This window comes from Cygnus olor, chromosome 1 (assembly GCF_009769625.2).
Source record: "Cygnus olor isolate bCygOlo1 chromosome 1, bCygOlo1.pri.v2, whole genome shotgun sequence".
Lineage (NCBI taxonomy): Eukaryota > Metazoa > Chordata > Aves > Anseriformes > Anatidae > Cygnus > Cygnus olor.
Genome location: NC_049169.1, coordinates 128,376,982 through 128,398,617, shown reverse-complemented (window position 1 = coordinate 128,398,617; position 21,636 = coordinate 128,376,982). Strand labels below are relative to the sequence as shown.

General features: G+C 38.3%; 1 protein-coding gene across 6 annotated transcripts in view; it reads right to left on the bottom strand.

Annotated features, from left to right (window-relative positions):
* Positions 1–21,636, bottom strand: part of CTPS2 (CTP synthase 2) — a 76,033-nt gene that overhangs the window by 16,764 nt on the left and 37,633 nt on the right. For all 6 annotated transcript variants that reach the window (XM_040532794.1, XM_040532803.1, XM_040532813.1 and 3 more), the window contains exons 14-15: positions 3,562–3,658; positions 1,305–1,360 (exon numbers count right to left, since the gene is read on the bottom strand). In XM_040532794.1, the coding sequence (XP_040388728.1) occupies positions 1,305–1,360; positions 3,562–3,658 (153 nt within the window). The remainder of the gene's footprint in view (positions 1–1,304; positions 1,361–3,561; positions 3,659–21,636) is intronic.

Below are 21,636 nucleotides of genomic sequence, written 5' to 3'. Positions count from 1 at the left end.
TTCCTTGGTGATGTTCTAACCACTCCATTAATATTCAGACTTTGAGCACCACCATCACATTCTCCTCCCAGCCTTTTAAGGAAACTTAACGCTGACTCAATCAATTTGTAACATGCAACATTTGATATTTCAGGCCCCTCTAGAGATGCTTATGGATTCAGGTGCCTTCTGAACCATCCCAGAGATGGTGTCCAGCTACTGCCTGTCTATTTGGACGATAGAATTTTGAACATACAGAGATACCTTTGCTCAGATGTTCTCAAACAGAAGTGTGCACCTATAGCAGAGGTGTGGACCTATAACAGAGGCCTGTAGAATCATAGAATCATTAAGGTTGGAAAAGACCTTCAAGATCATGTGATCCAACCATCCCCCTGCATGATTGCTAAGAAGCAAGTGATCTGAATTAGCCTCTGAGTTCTCTCTCTGTGATCTGAATTAGCCTCTGAAATCTGCTTACATTTAGACTGTGAAAGAATGTGGACTTCCTGAGCATAATCTAAGCCTAGTCAGACCAGGAGCAATCTACTTAAGGATTATAAACCTGTACCTTTCAAATACTTCACAGGAAATCAAGTCAGTGGCTACCATCACTCTCAAAAAGTTTTAGTAAGACAGTAAACTGCTCTGCTCCCCTCTATTGAACACTTGCAAGAACACCTCTGCAGTACTGTGTCCAGTTTATGGCCCCTCAGTACAAGACAGACATTGACAAAATATTGCAAATCCAGAAGAGGTCCACCAGGATGGTCAGGGGGCTGGAGCACATACAACACAGGAGAAGAGACTGAAGGAGCTTGGTTTGTTCAGCCTGGAGCAGTGAAGGTGAAATATGGAGCTGGTTATTGACTTCAATTATCTAATGGGATAGTATAAAGAAGATGGAGAGAGACTCTGCTCAGAGGTTCACAGCAGAAGAGTGAGAGAGAAATGACACAAAGTGACCAAGGGAATCTCCTATCAGACATAATGGAAGAATGGTTCAAACTAAGTGGTTAAGCATTAGAATGGGTTGTCCAAAGATATTGTGGAATATCCATCTCCAAAGACATTCAAAAGAAAATGGGACAAAACCCTGAGAAGCCTGATTTAATTTTAAAGCTGGCTTAGCTCCAAGCATTTAGTTGAACCAAAATACAGGGGTTCCTTCCAACCTCGATGTCTCTACCTAACCATTAGTAAACCTTGTTTTAACTTTATTTAAGAAATCTCTCATTGGCTTTAAAGCAAATCATGCCTACCAGCAGAAACATGGTTTGCTTAAGCTTTAAGTTTTGAGCACAAAATGTATGAACAGAGCTTACCTCATATCGATGCCTGTGTCGCTCCTCTACAAACATTTCATCGCCATAAAGTTTCCCTGAATACACACACAAAAAAAAGCAATTAACACTAACGTGTTGCTTTAATAGTTGTTACACATACAGCTTGTAATTTAAACTTTACTTTTTTTTCCACATGGAAAACACATAACAGGACACTATTCATCTCACTCCAGCTTTCTGTTTTTCTGAGCAATGACTAGTTTCTTTTAATTTACTGTTACCTGAGTTTATTCAGGTTTCATACTCAACTTTCACCAAACAAAAGTAGCTTAGATAGACTTTAGAGTGTGAAGACCATGAATAAACTAATTTACACTGTAATACCCCAAATAATAATAATGAGGGAAAAAAACCAGGAATGAAAAGAATGAAAAAGCAACATAAAATCCCTGCAGGTTTTACAACACTTGTATACAAAATGTGTAGTGAAGGAAGCACCACAGCCTTTTACTAACATCTGTTCCATTTTAATAGATTATGCCTGGCAGCTGGCATACCTCCACTGACAAATTGAATGTTGTTTTTCTCTCTGTTTTCCTGATCTCTTTACCCAAATGACTTTTGCAGCCCTCTGAGCCTAATCTGGAATGCTCTACATTGAAAACCAACAAGGAGTAATTTTAAGATATGTAGTAAACCAGCATTTAATCATCTCTATCACAGCCATAGCCCGAACTCTGCTTTAATTTATTATAGCATTATTAGGAGTACTGTCTCAGAGGGTTAGGACAAGAATTGAACTGCCAAAAAGATCTCCAAGAATTTGTAGAGCAGTAATACTGCAATTTTGCAAAAAACAGTGTATGACTTAATTCTAAGGAGACCCTTTTTCAAAAACAGTAGTTCCACTCAAGGTGTAAAGCATTAGAAACAGGAATGAGAGAGACTTCCTGAGCAGACTACCAGAGCTTTCTCAAAGTCTTTGACAAGTATGGTCATTTAAACAACTCGTAATACTGATCAAGAGTAGCAACACATTGTAATTTTTATTAAACTTTTCAAGAAATGTTGAGGCCACAAAAAAGCTAAAATAAGGTGAAAAGGGAAGAGTGCATGTTGCGATATGCATGTCTGTATTACACCTAGGCAAAGTATCACCTGGGTCAGTCAGCTCACTAGCACAGATACAGATATTCTCCCTAAAGACAGATTTTTCATTAAAGGTAAATATGTATTATGCTTTGGTCTCCTGATGAAGTAGACTTTTTTTTAAATCTCAGAAGGATACTTTCTATAAGTTCAAAGCTAAATATAGTAATAGCTTAGACCAATATCTGAGCAGGGCAATACAGGAAATATGCCCAAATTTATTTATGAACAAGAAACTCTATTTTACACATTTTTAATACCACTTATGTTACTACTGTATAGTAGGCTGGTTAGTAAGAGACCTAGATATTACTGGAATTTTAAAATACATATAGCTCAAATAGAATAATTTGTTCTATATTCTGATTGCTTCTATTTTGCCTTTTGAAGCATCCTGTTACAGAAAATTATTTTATTTTCCTGCAACAAATAATTTGCTCTCCCAAAACAAGACTGTTTCCAGGGCTAGGCTAGGCCTAGAGGGATGCTGGATCAGAGACTGGAGTTAAGCAAAGTCAGGCTATAATTAGGAAACAAACTAGCAACATTGTCAAGATAAGAAGAGGACTTATATGGTGAGGCCAGATGATGTCTAAAGCTGAGATGTACTGGTGATTCTAGGGAATGATTAGCAACATTTAGGTCTGGGGAGAGCATGTGTAGGAATTTGGGTTAGTTCTACCAAAAAGGTAAAGGGGTAGAACAAGAAGCCCTGGTTCACACTGGAGATAATGCATCATTTGCATGTCCTATCAACTCAAAGAAAATAGGAAGGAAACGAGAAGAGACATTCTTAGTAAATCCTTGCATTCTGATCTTCCCCCCAAAACAGCGAATTAACCATAAAATGCATTTCAGCTATCTCAACACTTTCCTCACTTCTTATTTAAAGCAATGTAAAATGCTGGGTCCTAATTCAGCTTTTCACTGAAATTTCCAGATTTCTCTCATTTCTCAGCTTTTCGTTCTGATCCAGGGTAAACGTACATGGAAACAGAATCAGAGTGTATGAGCTCAAGGAAGCTGCCACCCAACTGCTTGCTTGAGGTTGTAGTCCTTTAACAAAATGTACTTCGGTGTTTTTGCTTTGCCATGTTACAGAGTTCCTGTCCAAAAGGCAGGCGATAAGAGCAAAAATATATCTTACTTAAAATAGAATTTTGTGTTTTGAAAACAGTCCTCCTCTTCCCCAGTCTCATGGTTCCACCCATATCTCCAGGATTGTGTTCTGGCATGTCAATGACCTTTAGAGAAAAATTGTTTAAACACTGTTTTGTCCAACAAAGAAAAAAAAATGCAACAATCACATAAAAGACTGCATAGATTTATAAATTGTAACATCATTGAGTTTTCTTCCAAGAATTTCCAATTAGAATTTCTCTTTGGTTTTCCTAATGCTTTATTTTCAGTATTACTGTACACTAGGCCCTTCCTTATACTTTTTCTTATACTGTTAATTATATACAATATTCTTTCTTACACTAAGAGGCAGAAACAGCTGTCTTGATAAGACAGTGGAAGTTCTCTTTTTTTTCTTTTTTTTTTTGAGAAGGGGAGGGCACAGGGAAGCAGAATGAACAGAAGACAAAACTTGCAACAAGACTATAACATTGTTAAAGCAGGCTACTAAAAGAGATGACTTCTACAGGTGTACTATTTCAGATTATATGCATAATTAATTTATCACAGGGAGAAAACTGATGAAACTTCCCTCCTAAATCACTTTTGTAAAAGCATTTCTTTTCAGTGGTGCCCAGTGCCAATACAAGAGGCACTGGGCACAAACTGGAGCCCAGGAGGCTCCCTCTGAGCACCAGGCTGCACTTCTGTGCTGTGCAGGTGAGGAGCCCTGGCACAGGCTGCCCAGAGGGGCTGTGGGGTCTCCTCCTTGGAGATCTTCAAAAGCCGCCTGGGCAGCCTGCTCTGGGTGTCCCTGCTTGGGCAGGGCTTGGAGCAGGTGAGCCCAGAGGTGCCTGCCAGCCTCAGCCATGCTGTGAGTCTGTTTCTTAGATGGCCTAAGCATCCACAGAATACTGGGTTGCCTCCCATGAAGAACATGCTATTTAACATTTAAAAAAGAGGATATACAAACAGTGGGTTTGTGGACTGAAGCAGATGGGTCAAATGGCTGCTTCGTGGGTTAAATTAAATCCAAGACAATGAAATTCAGTGGATGTGAGAAAGAACCTCTTAAGGGAAGGATGGTGTTTAGTTCTACTCAGTCTGAATAATCCTGATGGATCTCACAACTGTGTTTACAGAAAGCCTGTCTCACAGAGGTAAAACCATTCAGAATAGTAGAAACGAGCTGAAACTATGACCTACATGCCTGTATTTGCATATACATATTCAGTGAGAAATATGATTGACAAGGAAAGGTTCTAAAAATACAAATATTCACACATCTGGGTAATCTGGAAATGGATTTTTATTAACCTTAATTTGCCCTCTGGGAGTAATGAAAACAATTTCTGATGATACACTTCATAAAGTGAAGTTATTCAATTTACAAGGGATGGTGGAAAGTGCTTAGCCTTTGGCCTTGTGCCAATGCATTTCAGCTGTGCAATTATCTCTGTATAACCTTATACCTTCAAAATGTTATTTATAAACTATATACTCATTATAAAATGTCATGAGCAGAAGTTGTGATCAAACCAGTAGGATATTACAAATCTTCTAATTACCTCCCAAAAACCCAAAGGTGAGGACTGTGCAGCTAAAAAAAAAAAAAACCTCAAAGAAAAAACTCAAGAAATACTCAAAATAAAATCATTCATTAAATCCATGCTACTTTAAAAATGACGAGACTGTCTTGTTTATTTCCTTCCATTTACTTTCACTTCTTTTCTGTAATAGTAGACATAAAAAACAAAACAAAACAAAAAAAAACACAGCACCAGACAACAGAAGCAGTTAGAGTGTTTACAATAAGCTGTGTGTATATGTCAAATACTCTGGCCCTCTGAAACCACACACAAGTTTTCCAGGAGATTTTATTTACTTGCTTATACCCACACTACAGATAATTTTAAAGTTGTACTCCTGACTCCCATCAAATGGGGATGAAATGGTCCCAAGCAGCTACCAAATATTTCAGTTGCGTGCTTCTCTTCCAATCACAAAAATATAAAAATTCCACTTTAGTGGCTGTTTCATGAGCATTTGCAGTTGACGAGACAAACGCTAAGATTGAAAAATAAAAATTGGAGGCTAAAGTGAAGATTTGACATTCCTTCATTCTCAAAAGTGCATCAAGCACCTAACTACTGCCCCTAACCTCAGCTTCAGATTTTTCATCCTAAAAATTTGAGTCAGAACGTCTTGATTTAAATTTGTTAACTGAATCATGGTAATAATGAGGTCATCCCACGCCCCCCGGAGAAATTTATATTTCACTGTTTTCTTGCCTTTCAGTATTTGCTGAACTAAGATCTTCTATCAAAATATTCTGAGAGTAATACCATGAACAGAACCGCAAGAGATACAATATGGGAGATGATAACTTCTTGAAAGACATTGCTCAACTCAAACTGCTTAATTAAAACACTGATTCCAAATTAAGTGGACCTGTCTATGCAGGCCATAGAAAATTTCACTAATTTACTGTGTTTAAATGTGTTCTTCAGGAAGATTCAAAACCATTAGTTGTCAAATGTATGTTTCATGTATGTGTGGTCAGGGGCACATAATCAGAAGAGGATCCAACCCTTAAAATGTGCATTAATGTCTGCTAAGTCTTAACTGAGATGTATTTTAAGAAATATCGCATTATACAACTGTTCAGTCTTGTTTCTATCGGTGGCAGATTTTGTACCAACGTAAAAGCCCTACCGAGTTTCAACATCAAGCAACTTACTGTGTGTGTTCATGTTTTGTTACTGATATGTTGCGTTATAAACCAGCTCTCTATCTTCTCCAAGATTTTTTGGCTTATCATAGTAAAAGAATAGAAAAGGCTTCTGATATTAATTTTTGTAGTCAGGTGAGGAAAGAAGTTACCTGTGAATTAGCAACACAGGGCTACTTTGACTCTGGATCTTACTTTTTGATATGTTCCATGGTTCTGCTCGATGTCAGCAGCTATCACAGCACAACCCTCAATGTTTATGTATTTATTACGGGAGTTTGCAACAAGGTCTATGAAAGCAATTTTCAAAGGAAAAGCAACACTGCTGCCCTACAGCCCAAGGATAGTAATAAGCATCAGAAAATCAACTCATATTATGGAAAACTTCGCCATATTTTACGGAATTTATTTGATCAGATAAAAGACAAATCTTGAAGTGGTGGTTACTCTGAATAACTGAATAGATTCTTCAAAGACCTTATGCTTCCCTCCACAGAATACATCAGCTGTCACCATGCATTAGTTCTTTGAAGAGCAAAAACAGCAAAGAACAAGAGGCACCACAAGCAACAAAAAAGCATCAGTAGGGAGGGTGCAAGAAGAGATAAGGCATTAATTAGGTCTTTTTTAACTCAAATCTCTGAAAACTGCTAACACTACAGGGATTTTACAGAGATCACATATTACACACCAGACAGCCAACATGAAATAGATAACAAATCACTGACATAACACAAAGCACATTCTAGATATAAAACAGTCTGATGGATATTAAATCACACTACTGATGAAAAGCAACTTTAACTACCCATGAAATACAATTTTCCTTCAGAAATCTACTGCTTGAATTGTTTCACTGTCATTAGAAAACATATTAAAGCTAATGAGAAAAGTTCGGACACTCAACATACAGCAACCAAGGCTCTGAAAATCCAACACGTATCACTTTACTAATCATCACAGGACCGTCACAGGACCATCACAGGACCATTAAGTTCTGTCTTTGTTTTGCTTCATATCCTGCAATGCCATTTTGAAGAATCTATCTACCTTGGTTACACTGGGGAGAGGGCTAGGGGGTGGAAAGAAGGGGAAAGAATTGTTTGATTTGAACAACTGCTTGGTAAGTTATCTTTGGAAGTGGGTTTTTAGAGTTTTTGCCTTTTTTGCTCTGCTCTTGTCCGGTAAGCAAATGTCATTGCTGAAAGAAATCACTATTCATGTAAGTGCTGATCAGAGCACCAGGAGAAGCCCTGAGCCTGAAGATAAACTGAACACTGAAAAGAGGCCCTAAGACTGAGCACATAAGAGATGTGCGGAAGCAAAGGTGACAGGAGCAGGGAATACAAAGGCAAGCACTCTTGCATATGAGTCCCTGCTAAGCATGGATTTGAAAAAAAAAAAAAAAAAAGGCAACACAAACCAACAAAGACACAACCCAAACTAGACGACCCATTCATTTATCAACTCTTGCATTTTTAAGAAAAAAAATTGACTGATGCAATGTTAAGAGTGGTGCTGAGAGCTTCCCACTTGGCAAGTAAGCAGAAGGATGCTCTTCCCTCATTCATTCAAAACCAGGGATTTAACATACTCAAGTACCAAAAGAAGGAGCAAGGTGAACACACCTGCCCAAATCCCTTAGCCCCTTAAAGCTCTCCGGTTTCCAAGCAAACCCCACCACTGCCCATCTATCTAAAGCATTTGGCCCTCTAGGACACAATTAATTGCCATAAAGGTACTTGAAGGTTTCAGAATACTCAGTGCTCTGTTACTCTGGTTTACTTTTGAAGTAATGTTTGTTTTCCAAAAAATGACAACCATCATGTATAAGATCAAAGCAGAAATCATCAACAGCTGATTCATTCAGCTACACAGAGATCTGAATAACCAGCTTGAAAAATCCTGTCCTCTGCCTCTCCACAGAACCACAGCACAGTATCCAAACATCCCAACAAATATCAGGTTAAATCTCTTAAACTTTGGAAACTAATTTACATGACTTCTTTACCCAAGTTATTGTTCTGCTTGCAGGGTTTCCTTTTATCCTGAAAATCTATGTGACCATCCCGCAGCACGTTATTGCCAACCATTTTCCAGCTTGGACAATCCTCTTTTCCAGAAATTTGTTGTTTCCTATTTTAGGATTAAATAGTTGCCCTAAGGTATTTATTTAATTAAATCCCAAAAAACTCTTTAAGACGGATTCTGCCTGAATAAGCAGAAATTCTGGTACAGAATGTTTTGTAGTATTTTCTTCAGGAAAAAAGTCACTAAAGCTGTACTGCTTTTTCAAACATTGCTCACTCACTCATTACTATAGTGCAGTGAACTGAGAAAGTTAATGGGGATGCTGATATGCAGAGCCTATACAGATATTGCCTAACAGCATTTCAGAACTCACTCTAGTTATGCCAACCACACATCCCAGAGCTTAAATAGTTAACCAATGTAAGTTTTCAGACTGTTAATGTTAACGAAATGAACAAGGTTAGATAGGGCTGGCTACAGAAAGATACCGGAGTGCCAGTCATGCCATGCCAGGAAGTGCAGGATTTGCTACAGACTTGAATAACTGTAAGTGGACAAGTGTTCTCAGACTTTGGACTGGTCCAGTTCGCTTGACAATTATTGACCAAATGCTCACTGGTGTAATTTTGGAATGATCAGGCAGATATCTACAGCTAGGAAAGCCTTCCCTCCCTACCACATACAACTATTCAACAATCAAAACTGTCACTGCATTTGAGGGGGACCTTCAACTGAAATTGCTAGATGAAATTTTGCCCTTACCAAATTCACTTAAATCCACATGAAATATGTCAGAAAAAGGAAGTCAAGAAGCAAGTCTCTCTCAGAGCATTCTGAAGCAGGAGAAAGACCCTAGATAGGGAGACAGTCTTGTGTTCTCTCCATCAAACACGAAGCTGACGTAGGGATAATCACACGCTTACAGCCTGAGGCTGGTTAAACAGCAGTATACTTTATGGACCCTGACTGAGAGACTGGTTCTGTCTTACCCGCAACTGCCATGGAAGACTCAGCACAGACCAGTCCACTGCCTAAGCCATGCAAAGTAGTCAAGGAGACGTGAGATTGTCCTTAGTAGAGACAAAGCACAATGTATTATGTTTCCACTATGTTCTGTACTTTCTCTACCCTGAGTTATCTTGCACGAGCAAGCATCCATTCCACTTTCTTCTCATTTGTTAACAAAGTAGTGTTAGTTAGGATCACTTCATTACCAGCAAGCACTGAGCCACAGGAAAAATGGCTTACTTTAGGTACTTACTCCTCCAGACCTTCACCAAGATGAATTTCTAGTATCAACTTCCAGAACTTCCAGACCATACTCAATAGCAAGACCTGTCCTCTCCTAGCATTTCTTGAACAAATGCCATCTATCTACCATTAAAAAAAAAAAAAAAAAAAAAGGAATACGTCCTTAGGAAACACAAGGAGAACTAGCAACTGTTTTCCATCCAACTTCACCAGCATAATCCGAACACTTCCAGATTTGCAAGCAAGTAAAACTGCCTGGATTACAACCTCTAATCCTTACCGCAGAACGGTGTCATAAATCATCCCAATATCCTGTCTATGTTCCAGACCTGCCCAGTGGTTAATTTCGTAATTGATGATCAAGGTCCAGGAACAGAGCCATTTCTTTTAGAAAAAGAGCGTTCAGCAAGCAGAAATTTGTAGATTGCCCTACTTTAGTTTTCATTATGCTTGGAAGGTACTTTTGCCATTGGATAAAACTTCCCTGCTAACTTTTGAGAGGAGAACTGAGAGGAGAACAAATCCCTAGAAAAGTCCTGGATCAGTTCAAAAGTTTCTTTTGAGTAATCTCGCCACAGCCATTTGTTTCCTTTTTCAGGCCTGCCAAAACAGTCAGGGAGGAACATTTGCCACAGATGTGCTGAAATTATGTGCACATGCTAAAATAAAACAGTTATTGCAATAGAAAATAAATACATCTGTGGACTAATTGTTACGTTTATTGGGGATGGAAAAACATCCTATTGAAAGGATAGTTATTTAAATGAAAAAAAAAGAAAGATAACGGTTCTTCAATACTGAAAAAGACTGGAAGTTTTCATGTGAGAGCTCTACTCCCAGATGAAAGTAAAAGGACAAACACCATCCAGAGGTTGAAATCCATATCAGTTATAAGAATACAAACCTAAACATACCTGTATTTTTTGTGGCTTAGCTTCTGTTTTAAAAGAAACAGCTTTATCCCGCCTGTGTTTCGGTCTGATAAATCATTTTTCTTTATCTGACAAAATATGCTTGCCCGAGTTTAACTTCATGAAGTTTAAGATGAATTCACCGATTAGCTTTAGTTACTGTACCTTTGGTTAAGATATCATTAAACTGAGGTTTTAAACTGAAGAGGAAAAAAGCACATACTATCGCTATTGCTTAACACTGCCTTAAGAAATGCCTCATTAAAAAATTCGGAGTAAATGAATGAAAGAAAAATATAAAAGGATTCTAGGTCCATAAAGATTTCTGTGCCACAGATATATAGGAACCAGTCCAGTGTCATTCTTTCCAATGAAGGTATTAGGCTTCATACCATGCCCAAACATCAGAGGCAGACCACAAGCTTTACTGGTTGATCACCTCTTAAAACAGACACTTTTTGAAGAGACACCAGAATTTAAAACGTGACATTTCTACATCAAGAAGATAATTCTCTGTTAGCTGAACTATATTAGTGTCTCTGGTAGGTGAACGTTTTATGAAAATAAGCTGAATAGAATGAAAAAGAATATATTTACTCAGAAAAACATCCCTATTCTTTTAATTTGCAACTTCTAAGAAAAAAAAAAAAAAAACACAATCCAAGTTCTCAATAAAAAGCAAAGCAGTGAGAAAATATCTTGAAATGTTTTAAAGACACTTCTGAGTGAAGATGTCAAACCTCTTCTATAAGGTATTTTGCGGATTGTATATTGTTGCCAAAAAATAAATAAATAAACACACCACTGAAGTTATATAGAACTACTGCAGACAGTTGTGAAAGTAAATGTTACTCTAGTCCTGGTGCCAAAATCCTGTGACAAATCTAATTAGCTTAACAAGCACTCAGCTGAGTCCACTCTGCAAAACCACACAAAGAAACAATTCAGGCCAACCACTGTAACTTTAATTGAAGCAATTTGTTCTGATGAGCAAGCCTGTTTTCTTCTCAACTCTTCTTTTATACTTAAGCTATAACTTTCTTGAGAAGATACTGAAGGCTAGAGTAAGTCTCAAACTCATTTACAGCATAGTCACACTTCGTATCTTCCACCTCCTTCTTCTTTTCTTTGTTTTCTCTTTTTGAATTTTGAAATAGCATCTCACAAAGTATCATAACCAGAAACAACACTGTGCAAGCTACAGCAACTTCTTTCGGAAGGCAAGCAGGATCGCTTTTCTGTTTAAACAGCAATTCATATCTACTATGCAGATATTGGAATATTTTATATTCTTCTTTGAAAGCTTCTATTTTAATTTATTTTTAAAATAAAGTGAGTCATTGTTTAAAAGTCATGTCTCCACCCAGTAACATTCTGCTACTCATAATAAAACCACACAAAATGAAAGAGCTTATGGAACTGAAGTTGGCTGCCCCATTACCTAGTGGTCCTCCCATTTACTTAATTTACCAATTTGAGAGATTCTTATAGTGATAATCTTATGGACTAATAACAGAATAGACATACTATAACAGGGAATTTTTTGGCAGAAAGTCTCTGGCACAATCACTGTAATTTTATCTACTCCTATTCCTGTCTTCCATGGGATGCCTGAGACAATACACATTCCTTGGCCTATCTAGTCTCTGATGTCTGTAACTTTCCCAAAGTTACAGAGAACAATCTGAATGCTGGATATATCATTAGTCATAGAGAACAGACACCTAGTCCCCTGGAAAGCTCTCCAGCAATGAGTAATGTGATTTTCTTTCCCGCCCCCCATGAAGTGAAGAGCAACAGTGCAGATTACCTCCAGGAGTTGTTATCCTCCTTACCACAGATACACCGTAACCTTTCTCACACCAGCTGGAGAACTGGAAGAACTAAAGGAACTGCTGCATATAAAGGTAATCAAGGCACTGCCTTCTAATTCTAGGATTTCCTAAGAATACTCCGAACTATATTAGAACCAAAAGAAGAAGAGAGCATAAGGAGATCATTTCAAAGATACAACTTTGTGAGTTAGATTACCTTGGAAAAGAAAAAAAAAAAAAAAAAGTACCTTGGCATTTTCATTACTGTGTATACAACAATTGTACACATCTCATCAGTTTCAGAAAACCAAAAGGAATGATATCTATATTAACCTCATAGCAAAGATAAATTACCTTAATTACACATGCCAGCCACTTCAGGGATGCTTCAAGTCACACGCTGTACATTACATTTAATTATTTCCTGTTTCCACTCAGAGAAGTTTCATCTGTCCAAAGATCATCTTGCCTTGAAGAATCTTAACTCTGGAAGATGATTTATGACCTACAATCCAAATCCCTTTTACTTCAAGCTGAAGCCATGATGTCTTCCTTCTCAGCAGGATCCTTCCTGTCTTGCCTTGTCTGTTCTGCCTCCTCCAAAAATCTGATAAACAGCACTGTCCAGATCTTAACATAGTTCTGAGCTCCTTGTCAGCCTTCCCTTATTACATTAACTTTCTTGACCTCAACATCAAATGATCCAAAATCCCTTGGAATATGCTTTCTTTAATTGCGTCTACACAGGTATCTGGGGTCAAGTTCTGCATTTAAAAAAGACAAGTGGCTTGACCAGTTGCATCTATGCCATCTACCTCAGGAGAGCTCAAATGTCCATCATTTCCTCCCACCACAAGGTGCCTGTGAGGACCACTGGAATGCTTGGATTCGACTGTGGGCTCCAGCCTGGAGTTAATGTGAGAGTACAGACACACCTCTGCAGTTCTAGTTTGCTAACAGATCACATAACCAAAAGAATTACAAATCTACATATTCATTTTTAGAGATGAATACAGTAGACACTACTAAAATATAAAATCTACCTCAGATGAGAAAAGCATGAGAAAATAAGACAAGAAAAAAAGGGAAGAAAGAAGCAAAGAGGATGTGTGCATGCATGTGGAGAACTCTTAGCAAAAGGTCCAGAGAAGAGAAATGGATCTTTAGATCATTTCTCGTTTAGCAACAATATGGTGAAAGCCTACCGGAAGCATTGTACCTATGTTGTTTCAAAGAAAGTAACATCTAGAGAGTAATATCACCTTTACGCTGCCACAAATCAAGCAGGTATTTAATTAGCATGACATCAGGTGAACACACCCAAAATAATTCAGACACCCTCTGTGAAAAGTGTGGGTGGCAGGCTACAGATCACTGCAGCAGATAATGCAACAGTCCCCTCAAAAGCTACACACAAAATGTTTACGAAGCAACCAGCAAAAGAACGCCGGTATTGCCACACAGCAGAAGCTGTAGGCTGTGTCACCAGCTGGCACAGGATGGGACACAAGGTACAGCCAGCACAGCAGGTAACTCACATACAAAGGAACACGGAGCTGCTACAACCTCTCACACCAAAGCAATCCTCTATTTAATGGTGCCCATATGAAAATCATTTTTATCCTTCACCTGCAGATCTAATAGCTTGTGACTCTGATGGCAGAACGAAAAGTCAGAGAGCACATGAAAAAACGTTAAGTTAAAAAGCATAGGTCTACAATTAACCGCTATGGAAACCACTGCAAATGGAGTTCTGTTGTTCACTACCCGACTGCACACTATCTTATTACCGCATACAAGTCAAGGATGGCAGGCAAATATATACAGAATTAAGTTTTCCCTTCTGGGTAACCTTTTTGTCTCCTTCTACCTCACTTTCAGCAGATAAATTTATTGGGGAGGAGGAAAGGATAGGTATTTATTAAAAGGAAAACCTTGGCTAATAGTTTTCTGTTGTTGTTGTTATTAAAATGATATAGTTACAAACATAATGAATAGACCACTCACATCTCATTAAATCCACCCTCCAATAAAACCATGCAACTGATTTGAATTCCTCAATTTTTTTCTTCCCCTTGCACCCTTAGGCATATGTTCAATTCCAGTTCTCACACCCAGATGTCTGCAAAGCTGTTACAAAAATGATGGAAGTTCTCAGCTACTGCATAAAACATCTCCTTTGTAGGCATCAAGCCACTTCACAAACACAAGGATGTTTCATTACCTCTTTTCATTATATGAGAAAATTAAGATAGATTAAGTGACTTGTTTAACCTAGCAGAAGCAGAAACCAGCACTTCTGAGATACCTAATCTTATTCCTACATTTTAGAAACAAGGCAGCTAATGATATCTCCCTACTGTAAAAACCAACAGATTCCCAGGCGAGCCTCTAACAGTTCACAAATATATTTCATCAATTCTATCTTGGCTCTAAAAGGAAAGCAGGGTTCTTCCCTTTTAATTTTTTTTTTTAATCTCAAATAAGTGTCTTCTCAGTGTCACTTGTCACTCAAACTTCAGGATATCCTGAGTTTACAAGGACATGGTGGAATGAAAAAGAAATTAAATCAAGTCCCTAATGAAAGAACTTTTAGAATCTGTTTCAGTTGTTTGCTTAGGTACTGGCTTTCTAACGGCCTCAACAGACAGAGATGATTAAATTTGTCTTGTCACTTAAGGTCCAGCTCAGACAACACAGGGAAAAAGCAGGTAAGTTAGCTGAGAAGGTGTTAATATAAATATATCCAACACATAATGGGGCTAATGATAATACATTTAAAAAACAGTAATTTATTTCGTCTTGCAGAATTCATACGGTTTTTGTTACCATCACTTACAGGAAAAGAAAACACAAGCCTTGCAAGAAGGTTTATCTAATTATCTCTATTTAAAATGGATTATACTGAGAAAGTTAGAATACTTTATTTGCCACAAGGAAAAAAAAAAGTTTTGCACAGAGTCAAGCTGTGCAAGAAAGCAATGGTTGCTGATCTGTTATTTGCAGACACAGCATGTCTGCTGTGATTTGTCAAAACTTATTTTTCAGTTCACAGATTGAGCAATACTGAGGTTTTCGTATTTTTGCCAGGCTCTTGGGCAACTGTTGGGCTTCCTTTTCACCAGTGAAGACCAATGCTAACAGTTTCATGGCAAGTTAATCTCCAATCCCTACGCAGGCTGTCTGTAATTAGCCAGGCCAAATGATAATCCCAATAGAAGCCACAGCTAATTAAATCTATATTATATTTTAGCCACAACAAATAATCACCAAGTGCTTTTATACATAAATTTTCATTATTTTCAAATGTATAATTCCACATTCTTCATAGCTAGATTTTAGGGCTTTTTAATTGTAGGATGCAATGTACAAGAGAAGGCAAGTGTGCAGAGGTGGGGGGAAAATCATCTTTAGTAATATCTCAGAGGAAAACCAATGTTTCTCTTTTTTTTCAACGTTATGCTAGTTCTGAAATACAGAGCATGCACAGGTATCTTTGGTTTACATAGGTCTGTTCCAAATTGATCCTAACCTTAAGGCCTAGCTCCACTTTACATTCGGTGCACACCCTTACAAACTAAAGGCACTTAAAACTTTCTTATAGAATTGTCTCCATTCTTGGTTCCAAATCCAAGGAGTTACCTTTAAGAAGTTAAGAAAATTAAGTTCAAGAAACTAAGAAAATATTTAAAGCTGTACTTTGTTACAGAAAAACTGTGAAATTCCTCATGTTATTGGTGAGAAGGAAAAGCCTTTCTGTGGTGAAGGCAAGACTAGTCAGCAACCAAAAATAAATGAAATTGGCTGTGATGTTGAATCTTAAATTCGACTTAATTGATAGTCAGGTTCTTCACTGGCACGACTTACAAATGAGTTATGACTGACACGAATAACTTGTTAAATTCAGTTCATTATAAAATGCAAATCTACTTCTTTGAAATTCTGTTTTACAATTATAAAAACTGCGCATTTGATGCATTTGCGTAAACTGAGAACTTACAAACTACTACTGCTGATACTTACTGAAGTTATGATAATTTGGCGTTGATTGAATAATTATTTTAAATTAGAAACACTAAAATTAAGCTAGATACATAAGCATTATCCATTCTTGACTATAGTTTTTGTATAGATATATGTCTGCCAATAGGCCATAATCACAAATATAATATTTAGACACCTGCTTAGTATTCTTAGACAATAACTACTCTTACCATAATCCTGGTTTATGATTTAAGCTTTGGTTTTCCTCATGTCCTAGGGTAACACTTGACTTGGTCAAAATGGAGAGGGGATAAAAAAAGAAAAAAAAAAGCATCTCTAGCAGCCTTTTGCTTCCATTGTCCCAAATTCTCCTAACAGACATGACAAGCAGAGTCATTCATGGCAATTTATTTAGAGAGCTTTTTGACAATCTTCCCTTGGAAAGAAATCAGTGAATATCTATTATATCTACAAATCACTACGCTGTAGTGCTAACAGATGAGAGATTTGTATGCCAAAGGTAAAGCCACTACTTTATAATATCGTTTTTATTATGTTTCACACTGGTAATAAAAATATCAAACATATCCCAGAATACAACCAACAATCTTACTAATGTTAGGCATTTCACACTGCAGACTTCTGAGAATTACCAACTACTGGAGCTCAAATAGAGCACATAAGCACCCCTTTCTCTGAATCAAAGGGAAAGTCTATGGTTCTTACCACTGCCTAGCCACCTATGCTATTTATTTTTCTGCCTCTGCATCTTATGCTGCTGAGTGGCCAGGACAGTGAGGCTGACTTGATTGTTGTAACATGGGTGCTGAAGGCACAGAAACTGAACAGAGATTTAGAGGTGGCTACCAGAGAAGCCTTATATAAAATTACCTTCATTTCTGCCTCCCTTAAGAGCACCTCACACAGTTGCTGACTTTTTCCCCAAATGCACTCGATCCTGCAGGAAATTAAGTGCTTGTTTCCTAGGGCAAGCACCTTTACTGAAGCACCATGGTAATGTCTCAGAAATTTCCTTCTACTTCAGCAGCAATGCCGGAATAGCTGCAACAGGGTCACAGTGCCCCAAAGGCTCCTTGTAGCAAAATTGTGTTAAAAGGACTTCAGTGTTTTACTTCCTTGAACATTTTAACTGTGCTGAGGGCCCATTGTCCCTGCTCAGTGTACAAGGACATCCAGGCATCCTGTTCAACGGTACACACTGCCACATGTGGTCAAGAATTCAGAGTTCTCACTCTCCCAGCTCCTGATCTTTAATATAAAAGGCAAAATAGTTTTGGAAAGAGAAGCCAGAACCCAGGATTCCCCATCCTCCGCACATGCACACAAACAAAGTCAAGAGTAACCTACCATGTTAATATATGAAATGCCATCTTGAGCTGTTGGCTTGTTTTGAAAACAAACATCATTAACTCATATCAGGCCCCTTTTCAAAGCATATCAGATAAGATGCTAGAATAAATATTGGATAAGGCCCTTCCAGGATCGAGACAATCAGATGTGTAATTTCTGACTCACTATTGGGATTGTGCTGGATTATTACGTTCACAGACAGCAGTCCTGAACTTGCATGAAAGCATAGTGTAGGTATCTCTAGACAAGAAAGAAGCTGGACAAAGGAGCTCCTTACTAGTATCTTTCATGCTTTGGGATTTAGACATCTCAGTTCCAAGTGATTCCAACATTACATGACCATGTTGTTTATTAAAGTGCACCTCTAGGCCTCTTTTGAACAGTCTGTCCGTAAGGTTTTGCACTGATGAGAGCCATAACACTTTGAAAAAACTACTGAACCTGATCATACCTTACCTCATCAACTTCATGTTCATGATGAGGCAGGGTTCTGAGATACAACTGAAACATCTAGAGAGCTCAGGAACCTGCAAGGCCAGACAACAGCTGAGAGAGAAGACAATCTCACTAGGAAAATAAAGAGCTTTCTAATGCCACTTGTACTGCATTTGCTTACTTATACTTATCTGACTTTGCCCTATCTGAAACTCAACAAAATGTTAATCCTTGGTAAACCTACATGTGCCTTGCTGAAATGCACATTTACGCATTTTTGAACACTCTCAAATTCCAAAAAAACACAAATCTGTTTAGGAAGGAACAAATAAATATATATATTTACCAATTACACTAACTGTAAATTTCAGGTGCAGCATATTTATAAACAACAGCCTTATTGCACTGCTACATGAGCCAAGGCTCAGAAAGTGGAAGGAGAAAACCCCTTCCTGAAACACAGTCTCCCTCAAAACTGTCTCATGTAGCATGGAATATCTGTAACACAGGGAGCTTCTGCGATACCATTATTTGTCTGCCAGATGTGTATATATGACAACATAAGCTGACACATATAGCTACAATGAATAACACCACCAATTTAAAGCTGACTACAAACAATGCATCATATTAAATTATTCATCCCTGTAGCAGCCCCACCCAGTCCTGTTTAGGGAGACACCTTCAACATCTTATGAGGTATAGTTACAGTATAACAAGGATAACCTATATAGTTTGAGTTTCATTTGTGAGATGAGACAGCCCTTTTACACGTCACCACTTAAAGCCTGACAACAATAGAAATTTTAACATAAGGAATGCATCACTTGTGACACATAAAGGATTTTACAATTCATCTTCATCTTGCATATGACAGTGTCATACCTCAGAGCAATGACAGGTTCACTACAATGACTGTAGTGCAGCTCTCTGAACTTCTCGCACAAAATTATTTAATCATTTTCAGAAAATTTGTTAACTGCATGCTCCTTATCTCCCAATCTGTCCTTTCTTTTTTTTCATGACAGTAAGATCTCGTGGCACTAGCAACATTAGAAAGTTCTACCACAACTCCCCACATTTGCATTAGAATTAGCTCTCACCTCTACCAACATACACCTTGAGAAAGGTCCTATGTGTAGACTACCAGCACTCCAGCTTTAAAACCTTTTCTTTTTGCAGGTGATGCAAGAATGGCTGGAGATAACTGACCAAACAGAGGACTTTGATCTAACGACTGATGCCTGGAAGCTAGAGATGATGCACAAGCAGTATACAAGCAGAAATAACTGAATACTAAGCACATTAACAACCCCCGCTCTTTCTTGCCATATGTACAACATTCACAAACATATGCTCTCAGTTACAGCCAACTTCACCTTGACAGTAGACATTTCTATACTGCAGGCAGGCTGCAACATAGGCCTCAGAGACTCCTCAGATCACTCTTAACTCATCAGGACTCACATGCAAGTAACAGCGGTGATAGTACTCAAAAATACACCTGAGAACCTGGAAAAATACTGGATGGGTAGGGTGTTAACCTATCAGCAGAGGATTAAACAGGATGACTGAGACAGTTGTTGCCCCCAGGTGACAGCAGCCCCACCTCTCTGGCATAGGCCCTGTCCCTTCCAGCAGTGTCAGTGGCATGGAAATCTACTCAAAGACTAACCCAGTTTATAGTCCAGCATGTTAAGGTAAACAAGGTGCACAGATTCACATGCCATTCAGCCATCCACAGTGGAAAAAAGGATGTGACACAGACAAAAAATGATAGCACCTCAGTTACCATTCTACTTAATCCATAATTAAACAGGCATCAAGATCTTGTGACCATGATGCCATAAGTTCCACCACTCCTACCACTAGCAGCAGTGCCCACACTTCAGCCATCCCTGCAGCTAGTATTCTCTTACTCTCCAACATGACTAGAATTGCTTGCTTCAAATATGCCAGAAAACAGTTTATCAGGGCAATACACAGCAACAGCCCACTTTGAGTGAATTTTGAATCTGCAGACAGCATCACAGAAAGTGAAACACAATTATCACAGGGACGTGTGTGATGTGCATCCCTAAAAAGATTGACAACACATGATCAGCTCAGTTCTTTTTTTTTTTTTTTTTTTTTTTTTGCTAATGGCCTTGTATCTAAGCTACAATAAAAACGTCAATTCCAAAAGGATACAGTGCTTGCTAACATGACTTCTCTAGCCCAGGGCAAACCCAACTGAATTATGCCATAAACTGCAGGAACAATATATTTTCATATACCCAAGAAAGAGCAGCAAAACATTGTAACCAAATCTGGAACGCTGCTTCTACACTGGAAGTCAGCTTGCACAGACATCAGTCAAAGCTTGATACCAAGGACTGTTATTCAGCATAGATAAATGCTGCTGCCTGCTAGTCACACATCACCTAATAGTGGCAACAGTAACATACTTGAATTTTTGTTCAAATTCTTAGACAGTGACCACAATTCCTTGCCTCTGGACAGCATTCTTCAAATGCTGGGTGGCACCAGATAAACTCTGTACCTATTTCAGAACAACAGTTACGTTGCACAAAGTGGTCTTGTAGAGAATCAACAGGGGTCTGTCAAACTGAGCTCTGTTACGATTTTGATAGAGAGCTCAGACAGACATACCACATAAACCTTTGGAGGGGGCGGTCTGTCTGAGAGAGAAGAGGACAAAGAATTGGGAGATTAAACTACAAATCCCAACTCTCTGTCATTCAGATTACCCTTTACGGATTACAGTACCTTGTGAATAAAACTGATCTGAGGAGACTGGATTCATCCCAAGGTTCAGCTACAACTCCTGTGTAACTCTTAAGTGGGTCACTACATTTCCAGACATCAGTCTCTCACTGCCATGGGTAGATGCTTCAGTAAAACTGGTTATGCTATTTTGCAATCAGGTCTTCTTTCTTAATGAACCCTTAACAGGTTAACAAGGCTAATGTGCTGAATTCCTTGAGTTGTTATCCCTCGAAATACAATTCTGCTTCCATACTACTAAGCAACTTACCACTACATCTTCAAGACTGGTGACAGCAAAGTGCCTCTGGTACAAGTAAAGACAAGCCATTTGAAATTTAAAGGAATTTTGCAAATACTGTAATGTCAACAATACTAGGAACTAGATGATCTTTACAGTCTCTTCCAACCCAAGCCATTCTATGATGATAATACACATCAGGCACATCAGGTTCCTGACACTGCTTCTGAAAGGGACAAAGCGTTGCAAGGCTACTACATGCAGGAGCTATAAGCAAGCTAAATTAGCAGAAGGGAAGTGGGAGCATTAGCAGATCACCTGGTAATTCACTACTGTTAAAATTTCATCATCTACCAATAGTTAAAAACAAGATGGCAGGAGAAAGAAAGATGTTTTTCATTTTGTTCAGGAAAAGAAATTAAAAAGAAAATGGATCCTATCTTATTGTCATGAATGAGCTTAGAGCTCATGAGCTTCATGGCTCAGTTTGGTGTATGGGACTGTCCTAATCCATACAACACATTAGAGACTCACAGACTTACTTGCACTGATACCACCATCGACAGTG